Below are 12,648 nucleotides of genomic sequence, written 5' to 3' on the forward strand. Positions count from 1 at the left end.
TGGAGACCAGTAACGAATGGTGTCCCTCAGGGATCAGTGTTGGGATCAGTCTTGCTCAACATCTTTGTCGGTGTCATGGACAGTGGGATTGAGTGCACCCTCAGCAAGCTTGCCGATGACACCAAGCTGTGTGGTTCAGTTGATACGCTGGAGGGAAGGAATGCCATCTAGAGGGACCTTAACACGCTTGTAAGGTGGGCTGATGCCAACCTTACAAAGTTTAACCATGCCAAGTGCAAGGTCCTACCCCTGGGTCGGAGCAATCCCAGGCACAGCTACAGGCTGGGCAGAGACCAGATTCTGAGCAGCCCTGCGGAGAAGTACTTGGGGGTGTTAGCCGATGAGAAAATGAACATGAGCTGGCAGTGTGCGCTTGCAGCCCAGAAAGCTAACCGTATCCTGGGCTGCATCAAGAGGAGCGTGACCAGCAGGTCGAAGGAGGTGATCCTGCCCCTCTACTCTGCTCTTGTGAGACCTCACCTGGAGTATTGTGTGCAGTTCTGGTGTCTTCAACATAAAAAGGACATGGAACTGTTGGAATAAGTCCAGAGGAGGGCCACGAGGATGATCGGGGGACTAGAGCACCTCCTGCATGAAGATCGGCTGAGAAAGTTGGGACTGTTCAGCCTGGAGAAGGCTGCGTGGAGACATCATAGCAGCCTTCCAGTATGTGAAAGGGGGCTATAGGGATGCTGGGGAGGGACTCTTCATTAGGGACTGTAGTGGTAGGACAAGGGGTAACGGGTTCAAACTTAAACAGGAAAAGTTTAGAGTGGATATAAGGGCAAAGTTCTTTCCTTTTAAGGTGGTGAGGCACTGGAGTAGGTTGCCCAGGGAGGTTGTGAATGCTTCATCCCTGGCAGTGCTCAAGACGAGGTTGGACAGAGCCTTGGGTGACAGGCTTTAGTGTGAGGTATCCCTGGCCATGGCACGGGGACTGGAACTAGATGAATCTTAAGGTCCTTTCCAATCTTAACTATTCTGTGATTCTAAGAAGGTCAGAATAGGCTTTATGTGGATTTGTGTGTGTCAGGCTTTAGAATTAGCTGGTCCTTCAAAATTTCAGTCATTTCTTTTGAACAGAGAATTACTTGCCACTCACACAATTTCTTGAAAGTATGCTCTTACGTATGCATTCAGTCCTTTAGTACGTATACTGTCGCGATTGGAAACTTCTAGCCTTGGCAAAATGTGTATGCTAGTACATCTCTTTAATACCTCATCTGTGGAATTAGTTAAGGATCAGGGCATGTAATGATCAGTTCTTGTTAGCTCTTGTTCCTTGGAGAACCCCCCCCCCCCACCACCACCAAGTAGGAGAGTAAGAAAAGTAAATAGTAAATACAGTTCTGAACAAACACTTGGAACTCCAACCACAAGCAGCTTTCTCTTCATATTTCAATGTTTGTCCCTTTGGACTGTTGCTGGCTGCTAATCCCTGTAGTGGTACTACATGTAACAGCCAGCATGCCTAGGGCTGGCTTTGGAGATTCCCCAGTGGACAGGATCTATAGAACTGTTTTGCAGAATGTTCATTTGTGTCTGAATTTCTTCGTGATGCCGTGGTGTCTGTACTAGTCACTACACTACTGCTCTGCTGGAGGCAGGTTCAGGTTGTGAAGGCAAGCTGGTGGCATGTACCTTGGGGCCAATAGCAAGGGTTCATTCTCACAAGTTCTTTCTTTTTTAGTTCTCTTTTAGTTTCTCTGTTTAGTTTTAGTGTAGTTTAGTTTCTCACTGAAATTTCTATGGAAATAAGTTTGTCATTCCTAAACTTAGTTGAAGTATTTCCTTACTGGGGTTATAACTTTAAAAGGTGGTTGTTTAATTTTTTTTTTTTAACAAACCTTCCCTCTCCCCACCCCCACCCCCCTGCCAGTGTATCAGTTTACTCTGGATGTTATCATCTCATCTTGCGTTACAGTTCCACCTTGTTGCTTGAAAGGAACTGTTGGGGCAAAGTAGCATTTCTGATCTAGATAAAAATCTAAGCAAATACAAATAAGGTACGCTTGTGATACTTGTCATTTACTCAGCGTAGATTTTAAATGTGTTAAATAAAATGAAAAATCTGCAAAGTCATGTTTGTGTGAGTCTGTGCATATACTTGCTATGATTTCCTACTTCCATCTTAGTAGTGTGCTATTTCATAACCCTATGGTAACAACCCCAGAAGAAACACAAAATGTCTTAAAATTTTAGAGGGGGAAAAGTCAAATGCTTTAGTTTATAAAGCATGCTGTAACACTCCCCACCTTGCCCTTTATATTAGTTGGGCCCAGTAGACTACAGAAAATTTTATGAAACCTTTGTATTGAATGATGGCTATAAATAAAGTGCTACTGTTGTCCAAAGTCCATCCTGTACACAGCCTTTTTGTTAAATAAAAATTCCCAACCCAGGAATTCCTGGCTCTCAGCCCAGGCACCTCAGATGCAAGTTGTCTTAGGTTCAGTGTGGCAAGTATTGAGAAGACTGAGAAACTTACTTCAGGTGCTGAAACTTCTAACTAGATTTGTGTTTATTTAAAATTTCATTCTGCTCTGAGTATCAGTATTACCTCAAAGTAACTTCTGTGCTTTTTGTAGCATTTGGGATGGTAATTTTGGCTTCTAAAGCTTCCTGGTTTTGTATAACTTTTCATATACTATTTCTGCACTGCAGGCTTTTTTTAAACAAGCTTTGACATAGTTTAACTTTTTCCTGTGTACATGTGCACATACATAGCACATATCTGTGTAGGTCACTGCTTTTAATGAGATCCTGTTTCAGTAGGTTAGCAGATGTTGCATTTAGTTTTCTTTTGACGATGCTTATGTGGATGCATTATCAACCCGTAACAGAAAGGCAAGAAAAGGTTCACCTGGTGGTATGGTGATAGTTTGAAAACGAACAAATTTGTGACTATTCTGAGGCTAAAATTAGATTAAGAAATTTCTTCAGATAGGCTGAAATACGGAAATTTTTGGTACGCAGGATAACTTCTGCAAGGAAGATGAAATCTTTCCTTTTGCAGCTAAAGATTGGGTTGTTTGTGGCTCGGAATTATTTACGTTCTTCTACAGCTGCCTTTCACCCATGCAAAGAGCATCCTTTGGCATTTTATGTGGTAACTGAGCTGTATTTACATACGTACTAGGCTCAGTAGGTTATGTGCGAATACTGACTTCTGTGCAGGTACGTTAGGCTTAGTGTAGAGGCTGAAGTGGACACTAGCAAAACAGAAGAAACCATCCAAAACTAGGCACCTACACCTATGAGTGGTTCAAGTACGCGTTGCTGTCAAAAGGTGCAGTCCTGGCTCTAGCAGCTCGTTTTCATATTCCTCTTTCTTGGACCTGTGCTGGCACAAGTATTCCTGCGCTGCCAGAACAAACCAGTTGGGTAACTGACTCTGTGTAAAATTTTTGTCTTGTCTGGTTTTAACATGGATATGAGAGTGTGAAGAGGGGAAGGCAGAGCTTCCTCCAGGACACGGTTTATCATTTAAAATGTTTGGGAAATGCAGTATGGGTTATACAGTGTTACCTTATAAACTTCAGTGGTGTAATAAAAAATACAAAAGTTGTACTTTCAGTTGATAAATGAGGTTAACAGCAATAGTGGGTCTAAAACTATGATCATTCTGTGATCAGATCTGAGCTATGGGGCACAATACGCTTTATTTACCTACTGTGTGTTTGAATTCAAGATGCAGAATACTCAAGAAGTCAGCCAGCATACACGTGAGGAACCAGTGCATGGTTAAATTTGAAAGGAGGCACAGGAAGCTTTCGCATCTGTAAAATGAGTGACCATGGTGTGTATTTTATTTTAATTCCTCCTTCACTGAAGCCTGGCATATTTAGTTTTACTTATATAAATGTATATATAATATGCATATATAATTTACAGTAAAGAATATCTTTATGTGTACGGCTTTAATATGTGACTGTTTTTACACTGTCATATGTTATTTAAGCTACATTAATTAAGGGAGTTAATTCATTCTGCATGATACTCACTTGGGCTTAATGTGTAACAGTTCCTGTGGTAAGCCTCTGAATAAAATTATTTTATATATCAGAAATCGTAGGAACTTTTTATAGGTTTTTTTCTCAGTTAATTTAAATAGTGTTGTTCGTAAATTCAAGCATTGAATGCTAATGGTATTGAACAGTTGCATATATTCCTTTTCCACATTCCTTCAATCTTTCAGGGCGTGTTTATTGCCAAGTTGTAGGAGGTGGAAGGTGTTAACTTCAAACCTGAGGCTTAGTTATGTATAGTGCTTGCTAGCCCCCTCCCCCCAAAAAACCTAAATGAATAAAATAAACAAAAGAACCCCTCACATCCTCCCCAGAACATACCCACTCCCCCAAACAAACCAAATAACAACCACTCTTCAAAACACAACCAGCCAAACAAAAACCAAACACAAAACCAACAACTTCTTCCCTCCCTCTTTTTGCATAGCTCCCAGGCTGTTTCCTGTTTCTGCTAATAGTTCTCAGTTGTTCCTGATCTCTAATAGACAAATTATCATGCTGCAGCTGAATGCAGAAGAGAAAAGTGAAATAGCAATGGCGTTATTCCAGGCCTTTTGTCCAAATGAACCAAATCCAATTTTAGCTGTGAAAGGGGAAGTTGTTGGAATACCTACTCTAGGATGCTGGCCTTTGTGAGAGAGTTGGCATTGAAACGGAAAGGTGACTCTTGCCTCCACAGCGCTTGTACTGAAAATAGCTAATTCCATCTGGAAATGAACAGCACATTTAAGCAGCATATTCTGTGGGTACACAATTTATTTGGAGTCTCACTGTTTTAATGACATTATTTTATTTTTACCTTGAATCTGTGGAGCTCTTCATACATGGAGAAGAGGTCTGCATCCATATGGATTTGGTTATCTTGATGTAGCTAGCTTATTTCTGCACAAGGGAGAAAACAAGTACATGCACTGGTTAAGACTGAACCGATCGAACAGCTTGTGTTTGCTGAGAACATATACTGGTGTTTGCTGGTGTGATGTTGCCCATAGTGTGTGTGCACTTACTGTAACTTCATGCTGAGCAGGCTTGCTATTCATATAGGAAGGTGCTTTAATTTTATGTTTCCTGAAGTATTGCAAGCTGAATCTACACAGGGACAAGTCTGACAAAGCATCGGGTTCTGTGCAAGACGAGACATTGCCAACTAGCTAGGGAGGGCAGGTGTGGGAACTCCCCCTTGCTGCAGGTGCAAGCCTGTAGGTTGGCTTGTGTAACACCAGGAAATCTGCGATGGTGTTACTGTTGCATCTCCTGCCTTAGCAGCATTCAGGTAATCGGCAAGTTGCAGCTTTGCAGAGCAGACCTGGGCTATATGCTCTCTAGACCTGACGCTGCCTGCACATAATGTCTAGTGTGAGGTAGTATGGTTTCCTTTTGACAGCATATGATGTTGTAGACCACAAATGCTGAGAGGCCTGATTTTAGGAGCCTCATTCAAAGGCATCAGATGAGGGAATCATGCACTCAGTCATGCTTCCACAATGCTCCAGTCCCTGTCTCTCATTTTTTCACATGCCCACACCTATAAGCCAGGTTTCCAAACCCGTCTCTACTCTTCCTCCTCATGTGTCCAGTGCTTGAACCCTGGAGCACTTGTTTGGCCTCCACCACTGTGCCAATAGCAATTAGCAGCCTTCTCCTTCCTGGCCTGTCTCCCACTTTCTGCTCCCTAGGATCTGCTTTGCATACTGCATCTGTGACTAAGAGGCCAGGTGTGCCTCTCCACTTAGAGTCATATCTCAGCTCCCCAGCATCACAGTAACTCCTTCTGAACTCCTCATGCCAGAAATAGCAGGGAAAAGAGATTGGAACAGTGTGGCAGCTTCCTTCAGACGCACACACTCTTGCGTGGCACGCACTTGTCTGATTTAACGTTTCCCGAGAAAGGAGATAGAGGTGGGAGCATATAGCAAATACAGGTATACCAGTGACAACGTGAATTTAATTACATATTCACAGTATTGAGTAGAGTCTTACATATTTCTTGGTGTAGACATTACCTTAGTATAACTCTGATATCTGTGTGTTTTGAACATGTGTTCAGTTGATAGTAGGCAGTTCTTTCGCTGTGTTAACTGCAGTGTTCATAATTTAACACTGCTAATATAAAAACAAATTAGAATGTAAAACCAAATTAGAATGTGCTTCTTGTATGTTTAACAATTCTTGTTCATATTTCTACAGGATTTACTTCCTAGGACATTTTCAAATTCCTAATGAGACCATAGATGAATGCTTAAGTGCCCTATTTTTACTATGATAAGCCTACTTGTAGGTACTAGTCTAAACTTGAAAAGTAACACTGAATGAGAGCCATGTAAATTATATGAAATAAAAATGCAGCTGAAAGCAGTAATGATGGTATAGCTTCCAGTGGGCTTGGTTTATTCTGCTTTCTCAGCCAGTATAATTCAATCTGTGGGTTTTATAACAGTATGTAAACATATCAGCATGTATTAAAAAATCTTTCTTGGTATAGTTAAGGGATTGTATCTAATCTAGACCAACTCCTACTTGAAGATATCTTAGCTAAAATTTTGATAGCCTTCCTGTTTCTTGTTGCAATTTTTCATGTTAAATTGTGAATGGTGTGAAAAATTACGAATTATTTTTTGAGGGAAAAAAAGTGTTTATCTATTTAATCCTTCAAGGAAAAATCTGTATTGGAAACGTTTGTGCTTTTAGCTTATGAAAATACTATGTTCTGGGGACTTGAGTTTATTTTATCTAAAGCACATAATACCTACTAAAAACATAAATGTGAATAGACTTATTAGTGTGTTTGTTTTTCAGAAATAGAGGAACAGAATGCTGGACCTGGGATTGAAGATTTATAAAGGATTATGGGATTATACATTGAAGAGCCAGCAGGCGGAATGCCTGAGTGACTGAAGAAAATGGGTGCTAATGCATCTAACTACCCTCACTCGTGTTCCCCAAGGGTAGGGGGAAATTCACAGGCACAACAGACATTCATAGGTAACTTTTCAGTTATCTTGTCACTTACATAAATGACTTGTGTACACACTTGATTTGATTTGCTAGCAGTTATGCTCTGCAGAGCTTTTATTTTCTAGGTCACGAGTTTGAATCCATTCAAGCTCAATCGTGCATGAAATTCAGTACTGTCCATCTGTTTTGCCTATGTATGCAGTAATTTGATTGCCACTTGCTAGTAAACAGATGCCAGGTTATTTAAATAAAGTGGATCTTTTTAATAACTAAACCATGCATGCTAGTCTTCCCAGATCAAAAGCAGCAGCTATCTGTTAATACTGTCTGCATTTTCTACTCTTCCTCAATTTTTTTACGAAACTGTTGGAGCATAGAAAACGCTTGATCGTCAGCATTCATCATAGTATTGGCATTGTGTCTCATATGAGTGAATTACTTCCTTATTGCTAGAAGGATCTTTGGTAATGAACCTGTTACAGTAACAGTCTTGACGACACCTTTTTCTGATGCCCTTTTCCTGTTCCTGCAAATGGGGGATGGGAGGTACTTATTGTCCTAACAGTATTATTTATAAGTAAGGATCTTGCTTAACTGGAAATGAGTTGAAGTGCCCTTAAAGTATGTTCTTATCCCAGTTGTAACTGGGGCAGGTATTACCTTTATGTGCTTTTTAGTCTAGTGCAAAAAAACATCAGTGTAGATCTAAGTACTGTCACGCTATAAATAATACAGACTTATGTGATGAATCTAAAATAAGGCAGTTTTTGAGAAGATAAATCTTGCTTAAAGAAACCTCCAACCCTGACAGGCTGAAGAATGATCTTAGCAGTGAATAGCATAAATACTTCATAAACACTTCTCTTATATGCCTTGACTTGCAAGTGAAAAAGTAGTTTATTGATACTCAGTGTTACTTCTTTTTTTAATCACCACTGAAAGCACAGTGGTGTCCTTAGCACAGAAAAAAAATTTACTTATTTTGTGACTTTTCTCTTGTCTCGGCTTTTCTGACACTTCTAGTTTTTGGAGGTCTGAGTAAGACAGCCCGCAAACTGTTATATGTAAAGACCTGTGCTCTGGTCTAAAAATTCTATGTGTGCTGTCATAGCATATCAAGGAAGAACTTTAGTGCTAACATATTTGATATCCAGGCTGTGAAGTCCCTCTTAAGGCTTTATGTATGTTCAGTGTATATCATAATTAACAGCAGTAAAAGGCTTGCCCCAGTTCATACACACACACACACATATATATATATACATTTTGTAAAGAATCATAGAATCATAGAATAGTTAGGGTTGGAAAGCACCTTAAGATCATCAAGTTCCAACCCCCCCTTCCATGGGCAGGGACACCTCGCTCTAAAATGTATCACCCAAGGCCTCGTCCAGCCTAGCCTGGAACACTGCCAGGGATGGAGCATTCACAACCTCACTGGGCAACCCATTCCAGTGCCTCACCACCCTAACAGGAAAGAATTTCCTCCTTCTATCCAATCTAAACTTCCCTTGTTTAAGTTTGAACCCCTTATCCCTTGTCCTATCACTACAGTCCCTAATGAAGAGTCCCTCCCCAGCATCCTTATAGGCCCCCTTCAGATACTGGAAGGCTGCTATGAGGTCTCCACGCACCCTTCTCCTCTCCAGGCTGAACAGCCCCAACTTTCTCAGCTGATCTTCATACGGGGGGGTGCTCCAGTCCCCTGATCATTCTCGTGGCCTTCCTCTGGACTTGTTCCAACAGTTCCATGTCCTTTTTATGTTGAGGACACCAGAACTGCACACAATACTCCAGGTGAGGTCTCATGAGAGCAGAGTAAAGGGACAGGGTCACCTCCTTTGACCTGCTGGTCACGCTCCTTTTGATGAAGCCCAGGATACAGTTGGCTTTCTGGGCTGCAAGTGCACACTGCCGGCTCATGTTCATTTTCTTATCAACCAGCACCCCCAAGTCCTTCTCCGCAGGGCTGCTCTGAATCTCTTCTCTGCCCAGCCTGTAGCTGTGCCTGGGATTGCTCCAACCCAGGTGTAGGACCTTGCACTTGACATGGTTAAACTTTGTAAGGTTGGCATCAGCCCACCTCACAAGCGTGTCAAGGTCCCTCTGGATGGCATTCCTTCCCTCCAGCATATCAACCGAAGCACACAGCTTGGTGTCATCAGCAAACTTGCTGAGGGTGCACTCAATCCCACTGTCCATGTCACTGAGAAAGATATTAAACAAGACCGGTCCCAACGCTGATCCCTGAGGGACACCACTCGTTACAGGTCTCCAGCCGGACATTGAGCCATTGACCACAACTCTTTGTGTGCGGCCATCCAGCCAGTTCTTTATCCATCAAGTGGTCCATCCATCAAGTTGATGTGTCTCCAATTTAGAGACAAGGATGTCGTGTGGGACAGTGTCGAATGCTTTACACAAGTCCAGGTAGATGACATCAACTGCTCTATCCCTGTCCATCAGTTCTGTATTCCCATCATAAAAAGCCACCAAATTGGTCAGGCAGGATTTCCCCTTAGTGAAGCCATGCTGGCTGTCACCAAGCACCTTGTTGTTTTTCGTGTGCCTTAGCATGCCTTCCAGGAGAATCTGCTCGAAGATTTTGCCAGGCACAGAGGTGAGACTGACTGGTCTGTAATACCCTGAGTCATCCATTTTTCCCTTCTTGAAAATGGGGCTAATATTTCACTTTTTCCAGTCATTGGGAACTTCACCTGACTGCCACAACTTTTCAAATATGATGGCCAGCGCCTTAGCAACTTCATTTGCCGGCTCTTTGAGGGCCCATGGATGGATTTCATCAGGTCCCATGGACTTGTGTACATTCAGATTTTTAAGATGATCTTGAACCAGATCCTCTCCTACAGTGAGCCCAAGGTCTTCATTCTCACAGTCCCTGCATCTGCCTTCCAAGACTTGGGTGGTGTGATCAGAGCATTTGCCAGTGAAGACCGAGGTAAAGAAGTCATTCAGAACCTCAGCCTTCTCCAAATCCTGTGTAGCTAGTTCTCCTGAGAGCTTCCTGAGAGGGCCTATGTTCTCCCTAGTCTGTTTTTTGTTTGCTATGTACCTGTAGAATCCTTTCCTGTTATCCTTAATATCCCTAGCCAAGTTTAATTCTAACTGGACCTTAGCTTTCCTTACCTGGTCCCTAGCTTCCCTGACAGCATCCCTGTATTCTTCCCAGGCCACCTGTCCTTGCTTCCACTTTCTATAAGACTCTTTTTTCCTTTGGATTTTCCTCAGCAGCACCTTATCTATCCAAGGAGGTCTTCTGGCCCTCCTGCTGCACTTCCTTCTAGTTAGGATGCAACACTCCTGGGTTGTAGCAGGTGATCCTTGAAGACCAAGAGTCTTGGGGCCCTCTGCCCTCTAGGACTATATCCCATGGAACCTTCCTAAGCAGGTTCCTGAAGAGGCCAAAGTCCACTCTCTTGAAGTCCAGGGCAGTGAGCTTGCTGCACACTCTTCTCACTGTCCTGAGGATCTCAAATTCGACCATCTCGTGACCGTTGCATCCAAGGCTGCCCTGGAGCGTCACTTTTCCAACGAGCCCTTCCCTGTTGTTGAGCACGAGGTCAAGCATGGCAGCTCTCCTTGTCAGCTCCTCTATTAGTTGCACAAGGAAGCTGTCACCCAAACAATCGAGGAACCTCCTGGATTGCTTGTGCCGGGCCGTACCGTCATTCCAACAGATGTCAGGGTGTTTGAAGTCCCCCCATGAGAACAAGGGCCTGTGAGCGTGAGGCTTTTCCTGTCTATCTATAGAGTGCTTCACCCGCAGATCCCTCTAGCTCAGGCAGTCTGTAACAGATCCCCACAGTAATGTCTCCCGTAGCTGTTTTCCCTTTAACCCTGACCCACAAACTCTCTGTTAACTGCTCACCTGTCCCCAGACAGAGTTCCATACTCCCCAGCCTATTCCTAACATAAAGGGCAACTCCCCCTCTGTGCCTGCTGGGCCTGCCTTCTTTAAAGAGCCTGTAACCTTCCATTCCAACACTCTAGTCATAGGAGCCATCCCACCATGTTTCTGTGATGCCTGTTATATCATGCCCCCGTAGACGTGCACACATCTCTAATTCCTCTTGTTTGTTATCCATGCTACAGGCATTTGTATAGAGGCATGTGAGTTGAGCTCCAAATGAAGCCGGCTCATTGGCTGGAGCAGCTGGAGTGTCTCTGCATTGCTCCGAGCATTTATTATAGGTGCTGGCAACTGACTGGGTGTGTTGGGATGGAATGGTGCCCCCTCCCCCAACACATCTAGTTTGAAGCATCCTTGACCAGTCTGGCAAGACTCCTACCAAAACTGCTCTTCCCCTTCTTGATTGACCAGCTCCACCGCCCCTGCTAGACCTGGCCTACAAACTTGGGTCCGGTGTTCAAGACACCCAAACCCCTGACTGTGACACCACCCTTTTAACCATTTATTAACCTGGCTAATCCTCCTGGTTTTTTTTTAGGTCCTCCCCTGTATCCTGGAGAATTGATGAAAAGACAATCTGAGCTCCAGAGCCCTTAACCACCTCTCCCAGGGCTCCGTAGTCCTTCTTTATGTTCCCCAGGCTACTAATGTCTATATCCCTAGCACCCACATTTACCACCAGAAGTGGGTAATAATCCATGGGGCTTAATAGAACAGGCAGCCTCTCTGCCATATCCCTGATCCGTGCCCCTGTTAGGCAGCACACCTGCCTTGCGACCAGGTCAGGCCGACAGACGAGTGCTTCTGTCCCTTTCAAAGTAGAATCCCCTACTACTACGACCTGCTGCTTTTTCCTGGCAGCACCAGTAGAGATCTTCTTTACTAGTGTATCAGCCAGCTGTTTCTGGCCTGAGTGTGTTTCCTCATGAGCCCCCTGCAGGACAGCAAAGCGGTTCTGCGTGGGGACAACAGATTTAGGAGGAAGCCCCTTGCTTTTAATGGGCCTTTTCCTCCTTTTTTGTTTTTGTTTTTTTTTTTTTTTTTTGTCACCAATTCCCGGCTTCGAGGGTTAACGGCCTCCTTCTTTTATCCATGAGCTAAAGGGGTTGCTTGAGGCCCCTGCTCAGTTTGGGCCTGGAGCAAGCATTCCTGCCTTCCTCTCAGCTTCCCTGACGTCTTGTAGCCTATTAATAGCTTCCTGCAGCTCAGCCACCTGCTGCAGGAGGACCTCCACCAGGGAGCACAGAGTGCAGCCCTGCCCATTGCGCACCCTCCCCTCACCAGACCAGTGCAGGCACTCTCTACACCCCGAGCTCTGCACTGCAGTGTCCCCTCTCATCGGCTCTGTCTGGGTGCCTACGGTGGCCACCGCCGGGGCACCCAGGACTCCACCCAGGAGCTGAGGCTCCTGGGTGCTGATCTCCCCCCAGCTCCGGTGTTCAAGGCATCCTCTCTCGAACTACTCACCTCAGCAATTGACGAAAATGACAGCCGCAACATTTTTATTACATGTCTTCATGTTTTATCTGCCTCTATATTGAATGAAGTTAAACCCCTAGACCTGAAAACAGGCAGATCTGAATGCTGAAACACAGAGTAGGTTTGAAGAGGGGGAAGTTCCGAAGCTTCACTAAATTCCCCCCAAAACTTTCTCTTTGGTTTTGTTGATGCTCTTCATCATTAAGTTCAAAATAAAAAGCCATTATGTAGTATGCCATTATACAGTTACTGATC

At 43.8% G+C, this 12,648-nt stretch overlaps 1 protein-coding gene across 3 annotated transcripts in view; it reads left to right on the forward strand.

The window, feature by feature from the left end:
* BTBD7 (BTB domain containing 7) overlaps window positions 1-12,648 on the forward strand; it is a 63,029-nt gene that overhangs the window by 15,801 nt on the left and 34,580 nt on the right. For all 3 annotated transcript variants that reach the window (XM_061359895.1, XM_061359893.1, XM_061359894.1), the window contains exon 2: window positions 6,825-7,010. In XM_061359895.1, coding sequence (XP_061215879.1) covers window positions 6,929-7,010 — 82 coding nt within the window. In that variant the 5' untranslated portion in view covers window positions 6,825-6,928. The remainder of the gene's footprint in view (window positions 1-6,824; window positions 7,011-12,648) is intronic.

Source organism: Neopsephotus bourkii, unplaced genomic scaffold (genome assembly GCF_033783945.1).
Source record: "Neopsephotus bourkii isolate Nb327-2 ecotype Australia unplaced genomic scaffold, CSIRO-AGI_Nbou_v1 NB_998, whole genome shotgun sequence".
Taxonomy (NCBI): Eukaryota; Metazoa; Chordata; class Aves; order Psittaciformes; family Psittacidae; genus Neopsephotus; species Neopsephotus bourkii.